Here is a 21,697-nt window from a genome sequence, read left to right as displayed (position 1 = left end):
TAGATAGATAGATAGATAGATAGATAGATAATAGAGAGAGAGAGAGAGAGAGAGAGAGAGAGAGAGAGAGAGATAGTGTTCTGTCAGTCTCTCTGGTAGACTCCTCCCAAAAATCCACAGACACACAAATTTCAGACACACACACGTTTGAAAATTCAAAACAATGTTCTTTATAATGAAAATTCACTTAAACTAAGCCCTCTTTTGGTATAGCAAAGAGCACTCGTCTCCAAACAAACTGGAATTTGTACAAGTCCCTTATCAGTTCTGTGATACTTAGCTTGCAGCTGTAAGACAATTCACAGTCCTTCTTCTTTCACAAAGTGAGACACACTTTGCTCTGGTTTAGTTTCAAAGCGGGGAAAAATCAGCACACAAAAGGTCAAAGTCAGTAAAGCAGTCACGAAACATAAGGATCAGATAATCCTCCACAATGGCCAAACCCACGGGCTGCTATTTATAGCAGCCTCACTAATTACCACAGCCCCACCCAACCACAGGTGGCCTCATTTTCTTTGATAATAATCTCTCAGTTGTTGCTGCCTATGCATCGCTCTCCGCATGCGTGGCTGTATCATTAACTCTTGTTCCGAATCCAAGGAGGAGCCTTCATTAGCAGATTCCACCGGGGGGCAAAACAGGCCTGCAGCATGTGGATATCTCCCCTACATCCACAGTCCTTGGGGCAGGAGCTGGGCCAGAGCTAACCACAACAGATATTATATGTGACTTTGTTTTGTAAAGTTAATCCCGTGCTATTCAATCTCCAAATAGAAGCTTGGCCCAGCTTTTATTAAGTAAATATATCGATTTGTTTCTAACAATACAGTGTTCCCTTGATTTTTGCGGGGGATGTATTCCGAGACCGCCCGCGAAAGTCGAATTTCCGCGAAGTAGAGATGCGGAAGTAAATACACCATTTTTGGCTATGGACAGTATCACAAGCCTTCCCTTAACACTTTAAACCCCTAAATTACCATTTCCCATTCCCTTAACAACTATTTACTCACCATTATTACTGGTACTCACCATTGAATAAGACACTTAGTGATCCTGATATTTATAAACATAATTATTTATTAACAATTGTTCTGTAGAATCCTCCCAAAAATGCACAGATACAATTTCAGACACACACAGGTTTGAAAATTCAAAACAATGTTCTTTATACCGAAAATGCAAATAAACAGAGCACTCTTTTTGTATAGAATATTTATAAACATAATTATTTATTAACAATATTTTTTTTTGTTATTTATTTGCAAAAATTATTAGTTTGGTGATGACATATGATGTCATCGGGCAGGAAAAACTGTGGTATAGAAAAAAACTCGCAAAGTATTTTTCAATTAATATTTTTTGAAAAACCGTGGTATAGGCTATTCGCGAAGTTTGAACCCGCAAAAATCGAGGGAACACTGTAATACCAATTAAACATGAGCCAGCAGTGTGCAGTAGTAGCCAAAAAAGACAATACAATACTAATAGTGGGATACAATTAAGATCAAGCGAGGTACTAATACCACTCTATAACCACCACCACCCCCAAAAATGTCAAATTTAACAAGCAACCTTGGTTAGCACTGGAAATTCTGGTCCCTGTTTGCAGCCCTTTGTTGAGGACTGCCTGTAGACATTACATTCTCTCCCCAAACTGGTCCTTTGCAGCTGTTTCTCCACCAGTCATCTCAGCTTCTTGTTGTCCTCATAAAAGGTACGTGATTGTGGAGTGCGAAGACCGAGACACACAACAGAGGGACCCCAAAACTCACGAAATGTACCTCAACGTCATGCGTAGGTTTAGTCAAGCCCTCTTAAAGGTAAGGATGATTATTTTTTGCCCCCATTGTGGAAGGGGAACATTGGAAAAACTATCGTGGAAGATAATATTTGTAGCTCAGGGTTGAAAGCACCAGAAGGCAAAAACAATGGATGGAGATTTCAAAAATGTTAAGGGAAGAGAATGGAGAAAGAGTAGAAGGAAGGTGGAAGGAGAAGGGAAGGGTAGTAGAAGGAGGGAGACGGAGTAAGAAAGCAGGTAGTAGAGGCAGAATAGCCCTCCTGAGATCAAAAGAGGGAAGTGGAGAGAAGAAAGTTGGATACAGATGAAATTATTATTATTATTATTATTATTATTATTATTATTATTATTATTATTATTAATTAGATTTGTATGCCGCCCCTCTCCGTAGACTTTATTTATCTAATAAATAATCTAATAAATAAATAATATAAAGCAAACCTAGAACGTGATCTAGTTTATCCTATTTGCATAATGATATAGCTATATTGAAGGTATATGAAGTTGTATGTTGAATGTGGAGAAAAAAAACTTTGAAAAATGGAAGGAAAGAAAGAAAGAAAGAAAGAAAGAAAGAAACGAAAGAAAGAAGGAAAGTTTTTTTTGTCTCCTGATTTATCTAGTGTGCCAAATCCATTTGGATGATGTCGGTAGTTTCTTGATTGGGGTATTGTTTAGTTCTTGATGGTTGGCCTAATGTTAATCTGCATTTCTGGATGTTGGTTGTTGGTAAGGAGGTGTTTTGATCTCTTTTTGTTTCATTTTTGGAGATTGTACTCCATACCCTTTTTGCACTGATGATGTTACCTAGTTAGGTGATGAAATGTCTGAAAGAAAACAACCCAGGACCCCAAAGAGAGTACCAAGGGGAGAGACCACCAAGGAACCCACAATTCAACTTTGAAATAATAATAATAATAATAATAATAATAATAATAATAATAATAATAGTAGTAGTAGTAGTAGTAGTTGTTGTTGTTGTTGTTGTTGTTGTTATTATTATTATTATTATTATTATTATTATTATTATTAATTAGATTTGTATGCCACCCTTCTCCGAAGACTACCAATATTCTCTTCTATTAGTCTTTCATTTATTATGCGTTTCCTTGCTATTCTACCCCACCCCCTCCACCTGTCTCAGGGCAAATTGGCTTATGTTCACTTTAGAATGATTGTTATCGACAAAGCTGTGTAAAAGCCAGAAGGTCAGCCAACCATTTTCTTACTATAGGCAGTTTTGATTGCATTATACATTGGGAGGAGGTGAAAGGGTAGGTGGGTGGGTGGAGGAAGAAACAGAGAACAAACATTTCTGTTTATCTATTCAGGAAAGAATTGGGAGGGAGAAAGGAAGGAAGGAAGGAAGGAAGGAAGGAAGGAAGGAAGGAAGGAAAGAAGGAAGGAGGGATAGGGAAGAGGAAGGGGAAAGATAGAAAAGGGGGAGAGAGGAAGGAAAGAGAGAGAGAGAAAGGGAGGGAGGGAGAGAGAGAGAGAAAAGAAAGGAAAGAATAAAAGAAAGGAAATGAAGGAAGAAAATAAATAAAGAATGAGAGAGATGGGAGAGGAAAGAAGCAAAGAAAAAGCGAAAGAAAGAAAGAAAGGAAAAGGAAGGAAGGAAAAGGAAGGAAGGAAGGAAGGAAGAAAATAAGGAATGAGGGAGAGGAAAGTGGAAAAGACAAAGGAAGAAAGAAAGAAGGAAAGAAAGAGAAAGAAAGAAAGAAAGAAAGAAAGAAAGAAAGAAAGAAAGAAAGAAAGAAAGAAAGAAAGAAAAAACCCATCTTTTTTTGTCTCCTGATTTACACAGGGTGACAAATCCGTCCGGGTGATGCGATCCTTGTTGGCTGCTCAACAGACCTTCGTAGATCGGTTGGTCCATGTAATGAAAGCTGTGCAGCGTGAAAGTGGGAACCGGAAAAAAAAGGTAAGGATGTCCAGACCATTAGCAATGGGCCAGGAACCAACTTCACCTGTGAGAAGCACCTGGCTGAAAACGAATCTTGGTTCCATTATCATCTTCTGTCAATTAAACACCTCCAGCATCTTTGCTCCTTTGTGACCTGGCTAACCCCCACCTCTCCTTTCTGTAAAGTTTGACCCCAATTAAATATCCAAAGTCCCAATTTCTGCAGCCCTGGTTGAATGAAAAGACCCCAAACCTAGATGTTCAAGTTTTTTTTTCACCAAAATGAAAAAGCAAAGAAAAAGAAAGAAACCAAATTTAGAAACATTCTTACTATCTCACCTGTATATCAAATATTGAACACCATAAAAACACCTCCTATTTAAAAAAAATGCATGAGGGGCAGGACATATGCAGGGGGGCAGGGCACATGCAGGGGGCTGTGCATGCATTGATTTTGGGGGTTCGGGCATGTTTTGGGCACTTGGTCTGGAAATGGTTAGCCATCCCTGGTATAGGCATATAAATCCGATAGATAGATGGATGGATGGATGGATGGATGGAAGGGAGGGAGGGAGGGAGGGAAGGGAAGGGAGGAAAGAAGGAAGGAAGGAAGGAAGGAAGGAAGGAAGGAAGGAAGGAAGGGCAGAGGTACCTCTACTTAAGAACTTAATTCATTCCATGACCAGGTTCTTAAGTAGAAGCAATTTTTCCCATAGGAATCAATGTAAACACAAACAATGCATGCAAACCCATTAGGAAAGAAATAAGAGCTCAGAATTTGGATGGGAGGAGCAGGAGGAAGAAGAGAAGGATTTCAGTCCCTGACGAAGGAAGAAGGTGAGGGGAGGGGAATCAAAAAAATCCAAAACTTTAAGGCTTAAAAAAAGGGGGGGGGGGACACTGAGACGGCGAGGAGGAGCACGGGCCTCCCATACATCCAGAACGAGGCTGCCTCCCATGCAATGCGCCAAAGAGAGAAACCCAGGCGGGTGAGAGGAGGGGACCTCCCGCTCCTTTGACCGAAAGGCAGCAACTGCTGCTGCTGCTCCCTGCTTCCTCTTCCTTCCCATGCTGAAGGGCTTCCCTCTCCACTCACTCACTCGCTTTGTAGCCGGCACCATTCCTTCACTGTGGTGACTCCTCGGTTTGGCTGAAGGCGAGTTGATCCAATCGGGGCGAAGCGCCCCCTTTTGCCTTTCCATGCCCAGGCGCTCCGGGAAGCAACCTCGCGCCGGTTGTATGGGAGGCAGCGCAAGGGAGTCACCACAGCGAAGTGAAAGGAAAATGCTTCGTTCGCTCTGGGCTGCCAAAGCCTCCTTAAGCACCACCGAAAGCCTCCTCTGGCAGCCCAGAAAAGCCCGAGATGGCCGGGAGTAAAGGGGGAATGGCAGGAAACTGGCCATGCCAGTTTTCCTGGGAAATTTTTCCAGGCTCGAGTTCTTAAGTAGAAAATGGTTCTTAATTAGAGGCAAAAAAATTTTGAACACCCGGTTCTTATCTAGAAAAGTTCTTAAGTAAAGGGATCCTTAAGTAGAGGTACCACTGTAAATCCAATGGATGGATGGAGGGATGGAGGGAGGGATGGAGGGAGGGCTGTATAGATAGATAGACAGATAGATAGGGTCTCCTATTTGAGCAAGAAATTGGACTATTTCTAACTCTATTGTTCCGAGCATTTTTTTAAAGCTTATCTCTTCCTCTTCTAGAATGAGAGATTACAGACTCTCCTGGCAGACAATGAAAAGATGAATTTATCAGATATTGAACTCATCCCTCTGCCTCTCGAACCCCAAGTGAAAATCAAAGGAATAATCCCCGAGAAAGCGACTCTGTTCAAGGTAAAACAGCCCAGATCTGTCTTGCAATCCATGTGACCTGGAAGATATAAATATATTGATGTCTGGGAATTCTCACTCAGGTCTGTCCCAAGGATGCTTTTTCAAAAGGCAACTGGGTTTTCTTTTTTCCTTGGAGATGTTTCACTTCTCACCAAGAAGCTTCTTCAGTTAGGACTGAATACTGGATCCAGTTTTGATCAACACACTGTAAAAAAAAAGATGTTGAGACTCTAGAAAGAGTGAAGCGCCACCAAGAAGATTAGGAGACTAGGGGCTAAATAAAACATATGAAGAACGGTTGCAGGAACTGGACATGGCGAGTCTAGTGAAGGGAAGGACCAGGGGAGACAGGATAACAGTGTTCCAATATTTGAGGAGCTGCCACAGAGAGGAGGGGTCAAGCTATTTTTCAAAGCCAGACAAGGAATAATGGATGATCAAGGAGAGATTCAACCTGGAAATAAGGAGAAATTTTCTGACAGTGAGTGCACCAGTTGCGGCCCTATTTGGACCGGGAGTCACTGCTCACAGTCACTCATGCCCTCATCACCTCGAGGCTGGACTTCTGTAACGCTCTCTACATGGGGCTACCTTTGAAAAGTGTTCGGAAACTTCAGATCGTGCAGAATGCAGCTGCGAGAGCAATCATGGGCTTCGCTAAATATGCCCATGTTACACCAACACTCCGCAGTCTGCATTGGTTGCTGATCAGTTTCCGGTCACAATTCAAAGTGTTGGTTATGACCTATAAAGCCCTTCATGGCACCGGACCAGATTATCTCAGGAACCGCCTTCTGCTGCACGAATCCCAGTGACCAGTTAGGTCCCACAGAGTGGGTCTTCTCCAGGTCCCATCAACTAAACAATGCTGCTTGGCGGGACCCAGGGGAAGAGCCTTCTCTGTGGCGGCCCCAGCCCTCTGGAACCAACTCCCCCCCAGAGATTAGAATTGCCCCCACCCTCCTTGCCTTTTGTAAGCTACTTAAAACCCACCTCTGCCGCCAGGCATGGGGGAATTGAGATACTTTTTCCCCCTAGGCCTTTACAATTTTATGCACGGTATGTCTGTATGTTTGTTTGGTTTTTATTATAATGGGTTTTTAATCGTTTTTAGTATTGGATTATTATTTTACGCTGTTTTATTATTGCTGTTAGCCGAGTCTCCGGAGAGGGGCGGCATACAAATTCAATTAATAATAGTAATAATAATAATAATAATAATAATAATAATAATAATAATAATAATAATAATAATATCATCATCATAATCATCATCAACCAACAACAGAAGTTGCCTTTGGAAGTTGTGGAAGCTTCATCACTTGAATAGAATAGAAGAGGAGAAGAGAAGAGAAAGAAGAGAAGAGAAGAGAAGAGAATTTTATTGGCCAAGTGTGATTGGACACACAAGGAATTTGACTTGGTGCATATGCTCTCAGAATACATAATAGAAAAAGATTTATTTATTCATTCATTCATTCATTTATTAGAATTGTATGCCACCCCTCTCCGAGGGTTTGTCAAGAATCATGTGGTACAACACTTAACGATTGTCATAGGGGTCAAATAAGCAATGAGGAAACAATCAATATTAATAAAAATCTTAGGATACAAGCAACAAGTTACAGTCATACAGTCCTAAGTGGGAGGAAAAGGATGATAGGAACGATGAGAAAAACTGGTAGAAATAGAAGGGCATATTTAGTAAAAAGTCTGACAGTTTTGAGGGAATTATTTGTTTAGTAGAGTCATTTTTTTTCCATTCAGGAAAAAACCCTGTTCTTGTGTCTAGCTGTCTTGGTGTGCAGGGCTCTGTAGCGACGTTTTGAGGGTAGGAGTTGAAACAGTTTGTGTCCAGGATGCGAGGGGTCAGTAAATATTTTCACCACCCTCTTTTTGGCCGGCCGAAACGTGGACTCCAGGAAGGACGTCTCTGTGACGTCAAAGCTCCGCCCATGGAACTCCCTATTGGGATTCCCCACCTCCGTTTGAGCTTCCCGACCGGCCGACAGCTCCGCAGCTCTTCTGTAAAGGTGACAGCCGGGCGGTGGTGCTTCTTGGTGGCCTCCTGAACGCCGAACCTGAACATTTGCCGAACTTCCGGGTTCGGCGTTTAGGGCGGCAGGTTCGTAAGGCGAGAAAAGTTCGTAACAAGAAGCACCAAGATCCCGAACCCTGTGTTCGTATCTCGAAAAGTTCGTAAGACGAGGGGTTCGTATGACGAGATACTACTGGATTTACTTTTCTGCCCCGCTTTGTTAAAAAAATGTCTGCTGCTCAACCCCATCTGCCTTTTTCCAATCTGATGTCCTGCAGATGTTTTAGGGATACTTGTTGGAGGAGGAAAGAATTTGAGAAAGCAAGATTGGATCACCTTGGAAAAAAAGAATTTACTGCTTCAACAATCCTTTTGTGAAAGCAAGAGAGATCAAGGGCTTGGTCATCTCAAACCGATAAATGCATTTATTTGAAGAGACTAATTGATTATTCCCCCCTCCTCCTCTCCTTCCTGTTCTTTTTATGAGAGACAAATTACCAGCTAAACAAATTAGGGGCTTTTTTTGTCTTTTAAAATACAATTGCCATCTAAGTTAATTAGGGAAAAGACTTAATTGCTTTAAAGTTATCCTCCTTTTGTGTCCCTCCTCCCCCCACCCCAGTTTAGAAAATAAGGGCTGTGGCCTCCTCCCACCCACCCCTTTCAGTTCAATTCCAATTACATTATTGTGCCCTTTTAAGCAGCATTGAAATGTTCAAAAACAGATTAGGAGACAAATGAGTGGAGATCATTCTACATTATATTAGACACAGATGTTGATATTGTCCAGAATAATAGGACCCAGACTCTGCCTGTCAATTTTATTGGCTTGGATTTTCTCTCTCCTTTCTCTCTCTCTCTCTCCTTCCTTCCTTCCTCCCTCCCTCCCTCCCTCCCTTCCTTCCTTCCTTCTACCTGCCAATTGTATTGGCTTGGATTTTCTCTCTCCTTTCTCTCTCCTTCCTTCCTTCTATTTGCCAATTGTATTGGCTTGGATTTTCTCTCTCCTTTCTCTCTCTCTCTCTCCTTCCTTCCTTCCTCCCTTCCTTCCTTCTACCTGCCAATTGTATTGGCTTGGATTTTCTCTCTCCTTTCTCTCTCTCTCCTTCCTTCCTTCCTTCCTTCCCTCCCTCCCTCCTTCCTTCCTTCCTTCTACCTGCCAATTGTATTGGCTTGGAATTTCTCTCTCCTTTCTCTCTCTCTCCTTCCTTCCTTCCTTCCTTCTACTTGCCAATTTATTGACTTGGATTTTCCCTCCCTCCCTCCCTCCTTCCTTCCTTCCTTCTACCTGCCAATTGTATTGGCTTGGATTTTCTCTCTCCTTTCTCTCCTTCCTTCCTTCCTTCCTTCCTTCCTTCCTTCCTTCCTCCTTCCTTCCTTCCTTCCTTCTACCTGCCAATTGTATTGGCTTGGATTTTCTCTCTCCTTTATCTCTCTCTCTCCTTCCTTCCTTCCTCCTTCCTTTCTTCCTTCCTTCCTTCCTTCTACTTGCCAATTTATTGACTTGGATTTTCCCTCCCTCCATCCCTCCCTCCCTCCCTCTGCAGTGCTTATAAGTGTTTGTGTGGGTGACCCCAGTCCTAAGTCATTCTTTTTCTGTATACAGTGATACCTCGTCTTACGAACTTAATTGGTTCCGGGAAGAGGTTTGTAAGGTGAAAGGTTTGTAAGATGAAACAATGTTTCCCATAGGAATCAATGGAAAAGCGATTAATTCGTGCAAGCCCAAAGCTCACCCCTTTTGCCAGCCAAAGCGCCCATTTTTGCGCTGCTGGGATTTCCCTGAGGCTCCCCTTAAAGGTAAACCTCACCTGGTGACTTCCGTGTTTTGTGATGCTGCAGGGCAATCCCAGCAGAGGAATCCCAGCATCGCAAAAACAAGGAAGTCCTCAAAACCCCACCTCTGGACTTCCATGTTTTTGTGATGTTGCAATTTCGCTGAGGCTCCCCTCACTGGGAAACCCCACCTCCAGACTTCCGTTGCCAGTGAAGTGCCCGTTTTTGCACTGCTGGGATTCCCCTGCAGCATCGCAAAAACATGGAAATCCGGAAGTGGTGTTTCCCATGGAGGGGAGCCTCAAGGGAATCCCAGCAGCACAAAAATGGGGCGCTTCACTGGCAACAGAAGTCCGGAGACGGGGCATCCCAGTGGCGGCAGCTTGGGTTTGTAAGATGAAAATAGTTTGGAAGAAGAGGCAAAAAAAATCTTAAACCCTGGGTTTGTATCTCAAAAAGTTTGTATGACGAGGGGTTTGTAAGACGAGGTATCACTGTACTTGCAATTTGGAACGATCACTAAATGAATAATTCCAAACCGAGACCTATGTACATTTATTTTATTATGAGTGTACAGTTTCCTTTTGCCGATTCCTGTACCACGGGAAAGAGATTGCGCCGTGTTCCTCCCATCGGAAGTAGTTACCTCTTAGACCAGTGGTTCTCAACCTTTCTTTTTTCTTTTTATTAAATATTTTTTATTAAATTGCAAAGACAGACAAAACATACATTACATGTAACATTTAGTGGAGCAACAATCGCTCCTCTCAAAGTAGAAGTCATCTTTATATTTATAATAAGTAAAATAAATAAATAAATAAACTAACTTTATCATTATTTATAAAATACTTGGATATATCAATTGTAAGATAATAAGTAAAAAACACATCTAAAACATTTAAAAATATATAGAGATTTTAAAATTATGACTTAAAATGAACTATGAAGAAGGAAAAAAAGAGAGAAATGATAGAAGAGGAAAGAAGGAGTTTATCTTTATATTGTTAATAATCACTGTCTAATACAATATAACTACTAGGTACAAATATATTTAAAACAGTGTAAAAATAAGGTTATCTCTGTTTCTTTGTATCCCACCAGATATATACCTTTTGCCAAACCTCATAAAATTCTGATTCTTCTTGATTTTTCAAGAAAATCAACCTTTCTAATGCCGCAACCGCTTAATACAGTTCCTCGTGACCCCCAACCATAAGTCTAGCCCCAATTCTCCCAACAGAGCTTTAAGATGATTGGCAGGAAAGTCAGAGGACATCCCTACTGTAAACGCCTGATTGGTCGGATTGTAAAAATAGGTTCCAAGATGACCGAATAGAAGCTTTAGTTCCTAACACCATGGGAAGTTTGTCTTAGGCGACTGCTGTGAAACGGTCATTCGACCCCCAACGGGGTCCTGAACGCCAATTGTCTTAGACAATTGAGAAGTTTGATGCCTTCTTTTCTCCTTCTCTCCTTAGAGTGCAATGATGCCTGCTCAGCTGTTCTTCAAGACCGAAGACGGAGATAGCTACCCTGTAATCTTCAAGCACGGGGACGACTTACGTCAAGATCAACTCATTCTCCAGATCATTTCGTTGATGGACAAGGTGACGTTTTTGCGGGGTACTTATTGAGGCCTGACCATGTTCGGAAACCTAGTTAGTTCCAGGAGGAGATGGAGGGGGGGGGGAGAGAAATCTGTTAAATAATAATAATAATAATAATAATAATAATAATAATAATTATTATTATTATTATTAATTAGATTTGTATGCCTCCCCTCTTCGAAGACTCAGGGCGGCTCACAACAGTAATAAAAACAATATAGCATTGGAACAAATCTAATATTTAAAAAAATTTAAAACCCTATCATTATTTTAAAAAAACCCAAAGGTGTCTCAACTCCCCCATGCCTGGCGGTATAAGTGAGTCTTGAGTAGTTTACGAAAGACAGGGAGGGTGGGGGCAGTTTTAATCTTTGGGGGGAGTTGGTTCCAGAGGACCGGGGCCACCACAGAGAAGGCTCTTCCCCTGGGGCCCGCCAAACGACATTGTTTAGTCGACGGGACCTGGAGAAGGCCGACTCTGTGGGACCTGATTGGTCGCTGGGATTCATGTGGTAGCAGGCGGTTCCGGAGGAAATCTGGTCCAATGCCATGTAGGGCTTTAAAGGTCATGACCAACACTTTGAATTGTGACCAGAAACTGATCGGCAGCCAATGCAGGCCACGGAGTGTTGAAGAAACGTGGGCAAATCTTGGAAGCCCTACGATGGCTCTCACGGCTGCGTTCTGCACGATCTGAAGTTTCCGAACACTTTTCAAAGGTAACCCCATGTAGAGAGCGTTGCAGCAATCGAACCTCGGGGTGATGAGGGCATGAGCGACTGTGAGCAATGACTCCCTGTCCAAATAGGGCCGCAACTGGTGCACTAGGCGAACCTGTTTAACAAAGATGGGAAAGGACTCTATCCTATCCAAAACAAGCATTAAGTAGAATAGAATAGAATTCCTTATTGGCCAAGTGTGATTGGACACACAAGGAATTTGTCTTTGGTGCATATGCTCTCAGCGTACATAAAAGAAGAAGATACATTTGTGAAGAATCATGAAGTACAACACTTAATGATTATAGGGGTCAAATAAGCAATGAAGAAACAATCAATATTAATAAAAATCTAAAGGATACAAGCAACAAGTTACAGTCATACAGTCATAAGTGGGAGGAAATGGGTAAAAGGGATGATGAGAAAAAACTAATAGTAATAGTAGTGCAGACTTAGTAAATCGTTTGACAGTGTTGAGGGAATTATTTCTTTAGCAGCGTAATGGTGTTGGGAAAAAACTGTTCTTGTGTCTAGTTATCTTGGTATGCGGTGCTCTATAGCAGTGATTTTCAACCTTTTTTGAGCCGCGGCACATTTTTTACATTTACAAAACCATGGGACACATGGGGGGGGGCTAAAAAAAGTTTGGACAAAAAAAATCTCTCTCTTCCTCCCTTTCACTCTATTTCTCTCTCCCTCTCTCTCTCCCTTCCTCTTTTTTCTCTCTTCCTTCTTTCCTCTTTTTTGCTCTTTCTTTCTCCCTCCCTCCCTCCCTCTGTCTTTCTCTCTCCCACCTTCCCTCCCTCTCTCTCTCTCTCTCTCTCTCTTTCTTTCTTTCTTGCTCTCTCTCTTTCTTTCTCTCTTGTTCTCTTTCTCTCTTTCTTTCTTTCTTTCTTTCTTGCTCTCTCTCTCTTGCTTGCTTTCTCTCTTGTTCTCTTTCTCTCTTGCTCTTTCTTTCTCTCATTCTCTTTCTTTCTTTCTCTTGTTTTCTTTCTCTCTCTGAGCTTCGCGGCACACCTGACCATGTCTCGCGGCACACTAGTGTGCCACGGCACACTGGTTGAAAAACACTGCTCTATAGTATCGTTTTAAAGTAGGAGTTGAAACAATTTATGTCCAGGATGCGTGGGGTCACTAAATATTTTCACAGCCCTCTTTTTTGACACGTGTAGTATATTGGTCTTCAATGGAAGGCAGGTGGGCAGCAATTGTTTTTTACAATGACTACGATCGCGATTGATCGCTTACAGCTTTTATGTACACCGAGAGCTTATGCACCTGAGACCAATTCCTTGTGTGTGCAGTCACACTTGGCCATTAAAGAATTCTGGGGTTGCTTGCAAATGTCTCATCGTAATCACCATTTTTTATCCCTTAGCTCTTACGCAAGGAGAACCTGGATTTGAAGTTGACGCCCTACAAAGTATTGGCTACAAGTACAAAACACGGTAAGACAGTTGGGGGAAAGATCAAAGGCAACATGAGAAAGTATTATTTTACTGAAAGAGTAGTAGATCCTTGGAACAAACTTCCAGCAGACGTGGTTGGTAAATCCACAGTAACCGAATTTAAACATGCCTGGGATAAACATATATCCATTGTAAGATAAAATACAGGAAATAGTAAAAGGGCAGACTAGATGGACCTTGAGGTCTTTTTCTGCCGTCAGTCTTCTATGTTTCTATGTTTCCTCCTTCTCCCTGACTTGTCTACTTGGAGGAGTTAAAAAGAAACAAACCAAAACTATATTTATTTTATTTATTTGTTTGTTTATTTATTTTATACATATTGGTAGTACAGTGTTCCCTTGATTTTCGCGGGGGATGCGTTCCGAGACCATCCACGAAAGTCGAATTTCCGCGAAGTAGAGATGCGGAAGTAAATACACCATTTTTGGCTATGAACAATATCACAAGCTTTCCCTTAACACTTTAAACCCCTAAATTACCATTTCCCATTCCATTAACACCCATTTACTCACCATTATTACTGGTACTCACCATTGAATAAGACTCTTAGTGATCCTGATATTTATAAACATAATTATTATTAACAATAAAAAAATTTTTGTTATTTATTTGCAAAAATTATTAGTTTGGCGATGACATATGACGTCATCGGGTGGGAAAAACCGTGGTATAGAAAAAAAACCCGCAAGCTGGCGGGGGTAGCCAACACCCTTGAGGACAGGCTCAGAGTACAAGAAGACCTAGACAGACTATCACAGTGGGTCCATACCAACAAAATGAGGTTCAACACCGACAAATGCAGAGTCCTCCACCTCGCAAAAAGAACCCTAGACATACATACAGCCTGGGAGATACCCCACTCAGCAGTAGTGACTGCGAAAGAGATCTTGGAGTCTTGGTGGACAATCAACTAAACATGAGTCAGCAATGTGCAGCAGCAGCCAAAAAAGCCAACTCAATCCTAAGCTGCATCAACAGAGGAATACGCTCCAAGACCAGGGAAGTACTAATACCACTCTACTATGCCCTGGTCAGACGCCACCTGGAGTACTGCATCCAATTCTGGTCACCTCACTACAAAAAAGACATCGAAACTCTGGAGAAGGTGCAAAAAAGAGCAACCAAAATGATTAGGGGACTCGAAACCAAGACTTACGAAGAGAGATTGAGAGAACTGGGCATGGACAGCCTAGAAAAAAGAAGGTCTAGAGGGGACATGATAGCAGTTTACAGATACTTGAGGGGTTGCCACGGTGAGGAGGGGGTCTCTTTATTCCCCAGGGCACCAGAGGGCCGGACGAGGAACAATGGTTGGAAGCTGACCAAGGAGAGATTCAACCTGGAAATAAGGAAGAACTTCCTGACGGTCAGAGCGATCAACCAATGGAACTGCCTGCCAGGGGAGGTGGTGAACTCCCCAACTCTGGACACCTTCAAGAGGAGATTGGACTTCCATTTGGCTGGGGTGCTGTAGGGTTTCCTGCTCAGGCAGGGGGTTGGACTCGATGACCTAACGGTCCCTTTCAACTCTATCTATCTATCTATCTATCTATCTATCTATCTATCTATCTATCTATCTATCTATCTATCTATCTATCTATCTATCTATCTATCTATCAATAAATAAATAAATAAAATAAATAAAAGTATTTTTTAATTAATATTTTTTGAAAAACCGTGGTATAGGCTATTCGCGAAGTTCGAACCTGCGAAAATCGAGGGAACACTGTATATATATAGACATGGAAACATAGAAACAGAAGATTGACGGCAGAAAAAGACCTCATGGTCCATCTGGTTTGCTCTTATACTGTTTCTTATCTTAGGATGGATCTATGTTTATCCAAGGCATGTTTAAATTCAGTTACTGTGGATTTAGCAATCAGGTCTGCTGGAAGTTTGTTCCAAGCATCTACTTCTCTTTCAGTAAAATAATATTTTCTCACGTTGCTTCTATTCTTTCCCCAACTGACCTCAGATTGTGCCCCCTTGTTCTTGAGTTCACTTTCCTATTAAAAACACTTCCGTCCTGAACCTTATTTAACCCTTTAACATATTTAAATGTTTCGATCATGTCCCCCCTTTCCCTTCTGTCCTCCAGACTATACAGATTGAGTTCATGAAGTCTTTCCTGATACGTTTTATGCTTAAGACCTTCCACATAACACTGTTTATATATTATTATTATTTATTATTATTATTTATTAGATTTGTATGCTGCCCTTCTCCATAGACTCTCTGCAGTGCTTGCTTTACGACCTCAGTCTCTGTTTAACAACTGTTTAACAACTCTGTTTAACTACTTCATGACTGCTGCAAAAAGCCTGTTTTACGACTTATGACTATCATGGAAAGGCTCATTTGTAGTCAAGGACTACCTATAGTAAAGGGCTTGCATAAGTGCACCAGCGTGCCTACCATCCCTGTCCTAATGTCCCTCTTATTAGTACCCATCTCTGCCCCTACCTAGGATTGAACTCACAGCCTCCTGATGTGTGAGGCGAGAGCTCCGCCTCTAGGCCACCACATCGCTCACCTTCGGTCACTAAATGAATGTTTGTTGTGGTTGGATTCAGGCCAGCTCCTATGGCCACTGATTTTGACTCACAGAAGACCCATCTGGCTTGATGAAGAGTCAGACAGTGAACCAGAAGGAGAAAGGGAAGAGGAAGGGGATGGAGAGGCAGAGAGGGCAGCAGAGTCGGTCAGATCTCCAGCCAGAGTCCCCTCTGAGTCATATGGGGAGGAAATGATGAATGATCCTATTCTAAATGTCCGAGTCAGGAGAATGCTGGGACACCAAGAGCAGCTGCACAGACGCAGAAACAGATTCTAAGTCACAGCTGTTAGGAATCAAAGACGCTGCCGCAGAGTGAAAAAAGGGGAGGGTTTGCAGTTGACGTGGGAATTTATCGTTCAGTTTTTGGAGAAAGACTTTGATGCATCGTGGTTTCATGTTTCCTTTGGACATCTTTGAACATTCTGGCACTGAAGCAGTGAGTAATTGGCTGACGTAAGCCAGAAAGGCTTCTGTTGCTGACTTGAGTGATTAACTCTGACCTTTTGGACTAATAACCTAGCATTGCTCTTGCAGTCACTGAGGCTTGCAGCCTTTTGTACATAAAGAAAAACTTTTTGCTTTTTTCCAAGCCTGTGAGTGTGTGTATGTTTATATAATTGCCTTGGTTTTAGGTGGCCCTGCGACCAGGCAGAACAGTGCAGAAGTTGGTTTATGGGAACTTGGGAGGGTTAATTTTCAGGAGGGAACAGATGCAGCCACAAAACATTCTTTTGAGTGGTTCAAGGCCATCCTATCCCCACCCACCTGGGTGGAAGCGGAATGAGGTCTGGCCACGCTGGCACAATCTGAGTGGGCAACATGACAAGCTTGTGGGTGGTGGGGGGACAAGGGATGTGAACTTTCAACTGGGTGGGAATCTCAGATTCAGGTTTCCCAGTGTAGGTGCCAGGGTGGCTCCGACAATAAATTGAAACTTTGAGGAATACTTTAACTTGGACTCTGATTTAGCTTGGATGCTGTTGTGGTTAGCTCTGGCCCAGCTCCTGCCCCAAGGACTGTGGATGTGGGGGAGACATCCACATGCTGCAGGCCTGTTTTGCCCCGGTGGAATCTGCTGATGACGGCTCCTCTAACCAAGAAGACATGAGTGACAGGGAGGAGGAGAGTGTGACAGACAGCTCAGAAGGAGATCAATTATCTAGCTCCTCCTTGGATTCGGAACAAGAGTTAATGATACAGCCACGCATGCGGAGAGCGATGCATAGGCAACAACAACTGAGAGATTATTATCAAAGAAAATGAGGCCACCTGTGGTTGGGTGGGGCTGGGGAAATTAGTGAGGCTGCTATAAATAGCAGCCTGTGGGTTTGGCCATTGTGGAGGATTATCTGATCGTTGTGTTTCGTGACTGCTTTACTGACTTTGACCTTTTGTGTGCTGATTTTTCCCTGCTTTGAAACTAAACCAGAGCAAAGTGTGTTTCACTTTGTGAAAGCAGAAGGACTGTGAATTGCCTGACAGCTGCAAGCTAAGTATCACAGAACTGATAAGGGACTTGTACAAATTACCAGTTTGTTTGGAGACGAGTGCTCTTTGCTATACCAAAAGAGGGCTTGGTTTAAGTAAATTTTCATTATAAAGAACATGTTTGTGTGTCTGAAATTTGTACCTGTGAATTTTTGGGAGGAGTCTACCAGAGAGCCCGACAGAACAGATGCCAGCTAGAACCTTGATATGAGTATTGTACTCTTCTCGCCTTGCAAAATAACATGCTTCCAATCCTCTCCCCACAATGCAAACCTAAAATGCAATAAGGGTCAAAACATGAGGTTCTTCCGAGCTGTGAGAATCCTATTTTTCTTTCTTGTTTTCCAGGTTTCATGCAATTCATCCAGTCGGTACCAGTGGCAGAGGTCTCGGTTCTGAAGAAAGCATCCAGGTGGGTCTTCTGACTTAGCCAGGGTTGGAGATGGAGGAGATGAACCCTGTTGTCATAGTGGTTAGAACACAGTACTGTAGGCTAACTCTGCTGACTGCCAGCAGTTCGATCCTGTCTGTTGGGCCTGGGGTGGTTGAAAAGCAGCCCAACAGGAAGTTCATTTCTGAACTTCTGGTAGGCTTGTTGGGTTCATTTTTCACCCTTCCCGGGCTTCAGGAAAGTCATCGGAGCCTGTGAATGGCGATAAACAGTCCCAACGGGCCTACCGGATGTTTGGAAACAAACTTCCAGTTGGACCGTTGGGCCTGGGGAGATTGAAAAATGGTGCAACAGCCCAACCGGAAGTTCATTTCCCAACTTCTGGTAGTCCTATTGGGTTTGTATTTCACCCTTCCCGGGCTTCAGGAAAGCCTCCGGAGCCTGTGGATGGCACAAAACTGACCCAACAGGCCTACCGGAAATTGGGAAACAAACTTCTAGTTGGGCCATTGGGCCTGGGGAGGTTGACTCTGAGGTGGTGAGGCATGAGGCTGCCTCTGATACATTGCACCAGAGAGAGAAACCCAGACGGGTGAGAGGGGGGAACCTCGCGCTCCTTTGACCGAAAGGCGGCTGCTGCTGCTTCTTCGACCTGCTTCCTCTTCCTTCCCATGCTGAAGGGCTCCCCTCTCCTCTCGCTCGCTCGCTTTGTAGCCGGAGCCTTTCCTTCACTGTGGTGACTCCTCAGTTTGGCTGAAGTGTCCCTTTTTGCCTTTCCGCACCCAGACGCTCCGGGAGGCAACTTCGCGCCGGGTGTATGGGAGGCAGCGCGAGTGAAGTGGTTTATTCCCTCTCCAAGTGCCCAGAGAAAGGAAAATGCTCCGTTCGCTCTGGACTGCCAAAGTCTCCTTAAGTGCCACCGAAAGGCTCCTCTGGCAGCCCAGAAAAGCCCGAGATGGCCGGGATTAAAGGGGGAATGGCAGGAAACTGGCCGGGCCATCATGCCGCTCTCAAATTTCCTGGGAATTTTTTCCGGGCTCGGGTTCTTAAGTAGTAAATGGTTCTTAAGAAGAGGCAAAAAAAATCTTGAACACCTGGTTCTTATCTAGTTAATGTCAGTGTTCCAATTGACATCTGAGAAATAAATCAGAGTCCAAACTTTGGCCTTTTCCAAGTTCCAATTTAGTAACAGAGTCATGTTGGCTGCGAACTGTAGGTAACCCGATACTAACTTTCCCCACAGTTCTCCACCCAGGTTAAGGTTCATCCCTCATCCCCAACGCCCACAATTTCATCACATGGACCATTCCGGTTCCCTCAACGTCCACGATCCTCCCTTGTACTTCCGGCTGGTGCTTAAGAAAAGATGACTTTGAATTTCTGGAAAGAATTTATTTATTGACTGATTTAATTTCTATGCCGCCCTTCTCCTGAGACTCAGGGCAGTTTACAGCAAATTTATGTAAAACACATTAGAAATCTACAATAAAAAAAACTATGGTAAAATACAATCTTAAAACTCCAATACTTAAAATTAATCAATGACATCCATCCATCCATTCAATCATTGGCTGGGGCTAGATATTAGAAGCTCAGTGGCCCCAGGCCTGTCAGCAAAAGTGGGTTTTCAGAACCTTATGGAAGGCAGGGAGAGTGGGGGCAGTGCGAATCTACAGAGGGAGTTTGTTTCATAGGGCCGGGGCCGCCACAGAGAAGGCTCTTCCCTCAAGCCCCGCCAGTCGGCATTGTCTGGCTGATGGAACCTGGAGAAGGACGACTCTATGAGACCTGACCGGTTGCTGGGATACGTGAGGCAGAAGATGGTCCTGTAGATAGTCTGGTTCGGTGCCATGTAGGGCTTTATAGGCCATAACTAACACATAGAAACATAGAAGACTGACGGCAGAAAAAGACCTCATGGTCCATCTAGTCTGCCCTTATACTATTTCCTGTATTTTTATCTTACAATGGATATATGTTTATCCCAGGCATGTTTAAATTCATTTACTGTGGATTTACCAACCACGTCTGCTGGAAGTTTGTTCCAAGGATCTACTACTCTTTCAGTAAAATAATATTTTCTCATGTTGCTTTTGATCTTTCCCCCAACTAACTTCAGATTGTGTCCCCTTGTTCTTGTGTTCACTTTCCTATTAAAAACACTTCCCTCCTGGACCTTATTTAACCCTTTAACATATTTAAATGTTTCGATCATGTCCCCCCTTTCCCTTCTGTCCTCCAGATCAGTGTTTTTCAACCAGTGTGCCGTGGCACACTAGTGTGCCGCGAGACATGGTCAGGTGTGCCGCAAAGCCCAGAGAGAAAGAAAGAAAGAGAAAGAAAAAAAAAGAGAGAGAGAGAGAAAGAACAAGAGAGAGAGAAAGAAAGCAAGAAAGAGAGAGAGAACAAGAGAAAGAAAGAGAGAGAGAGAAAGAGAGAAAGAAAGCAAGAGAGAGAAAGAGGGAGGGAAGGAGAGAGAGAGAAAGACATAGAGGGAGGGAGAGAGAAAGAGCAAAAAAGAGGAAGGAAAGGAGAGAAAGAGGGAGGGAGAAAAAATAGAGTGAAGGGGAGGAAGAGAGAGAGAGAGAATTTTTTTGTCCAAACTTTTTTAGCCCCCCCTTTTGCCCCCCCCCTTAATGTGCCCCAGGGTTTCGTAAATGTAAAAAATGTGCCGCGGCTCAAAAAAGGTTGAAAATCACTGCTCCAGACTATACAGATTGAGTTCATGAAGTCTTTCCTGATAAGTTTTATGCTTAAGACCTTCCACCATTCTTGAAGCCCGTCTTTGGACCCGTTCAATTTTGTCAGTTTTGCACTACCTGCAGTCTCCAAACACTCTTCAAAGGTAGCCCCTCTTAGAGACCATTGCAGTAATCGAACCTTGAGGTGATAAGGGCAGAGTGACTGTGAGTAGCGGCTCCCTGTCCAGATAGGGCCGCAACCTGGATTTGTATGGCTAGTAATTTTCCCTCTCATGCAACCAGCCCCCCCCCCCCCCCCCATTTCCCACAGTACTAATTCTACTTGTACCAGGCCAAAGTCTCTGGTTTCTCTTCAGATCGTATAAATCTTTCACCTTTTTTTTACAAAGTCTCCAACTCAAAACGATGGCTTCGGCCTAACACCCACTAAGCCACGCAACGCCCACCAAACAACGCCCACAGAATTGGTGCTCACAACGTACAGCCTTTCCAGCAGGCTTACAACAAGACTTAATGAACTCAATCTGTAGAGTCTGGAGGACAGAAGGAAAAGGGGGGACATGATCGAAACATTTAAATATGTCAAAGGGTTAAATAAGGTCCAGGAGGGAAGTGTTTTTAATAGGAAAGTGAACACAAGAACAAGGGGACACAATCTGAAGTTAGTTGGGGAAAGATCAAAAGCAACATGAGAAAATATTATTTTACTGAAAGAGTAGTAGATCCTTGGAACAAACTTCCAGCAGACGTGGTTGGTAAATCCACAGTAACTGACTGTAAACATGCCTGGGATAAACATATATCCATCCTAAGATAAAATACAAAAAATAGTATAAGGCAGACTAGATGGACCATGAGGTCTTTTTCTGCCGTCAGACTTCTATGTTTCTAAGCAAAGTTGTATTGGGGGAACCTGATTTCCTTAACCGCTATGACCACATAGCTTAGTGACGTGTGTCCCGCTCCCAATTATGGTTCTAAGTCGAGGACCACCTCTAAACCTTCCATCTCTTGCTTTTGTAGAACTTCTTCCGGAAATACGCGCCGAGTGAAACCGGGCCCCACGGCATAAGTGCGGAAGTCATGGACACCTACGTGAAAAGCTGCGGTAAGCGCTGGTGCACGGTTCCATGGATCTGTCTTCAGTTCAGAAGCTGGGAATTAACTACCGTATTTTTTGGAATATCAGACACACCAGAGTATAAAGCGCACCTTAGTTTTTTAGGTATATCACCAGAGGGAGTTCGTTTCATAGGGCCGGGGCCACCACAGAGAAGGCTCTTTGTTGTGAGCCGCCCCGAGTCTTCGGAGAGCGGCGGCATACAAATCTAAATAATAATAATAATAATTATTATTATTATTATTATAATTATAATAATAATAATAATTATTATTATTATTA

At 43.0% G+C, this 21,697-nt stretch overlaps 1 protein-coding gene across 1 annotated transcript in view; it reads left to right on the top strand.

Annotated features, from left to right (window-relative positions):
* The window catches only part of PIK3C3 (phosphatidylinositol 3-kinase catalytic subunit type 3), a 126,146-nt gene that overhangs the window by 35,323 nt on the left and 69,126 nt on the right, over positions 1 to 21,697 (top strand). Inside the window, 8 exon segments of the mRNA XM_070743632.1 lie at positions 1,715 to 1,820; positions 3,609 to 3,725; positions 5,414 to 5,545; positions 10,838 to 10,966; positions 13,064 to 13,133; positions 17,551 to 17,586; positions 17,589 to 17,614; positions 21,319 to 21,403. Coding sequence (XP_070599733.1) covers positions 1,715 to 1,820; positions 3,609 to 3,725; positions 5,414 to 5,545; positions 10,838 to 10,966; positions 13,064 to 13,133; positions 17,551 to 17,586; positions 17,589 to 17,614; positions 21,319 to 21,403 — 701 coding nt within the window.

This window comes from Erythrolamprus reginae, chromosome 2, assembly GCF_031021105.1.
Source record: "Erythrolamprus reginae isolate rEryReg1 chromosome 2, rEryReg1.hap1, whole genome shotgun sequence".
Lineage (NCBI taxonomy): Eukaryota > Metazoa > Chordata > Lepidosauria > Squamata > Dipsadidae > Erythrolamprus > Erythrolamprus reginae.
This window is presented reverse-complemented; position numbering and strand designations above follow the sequence as displayed.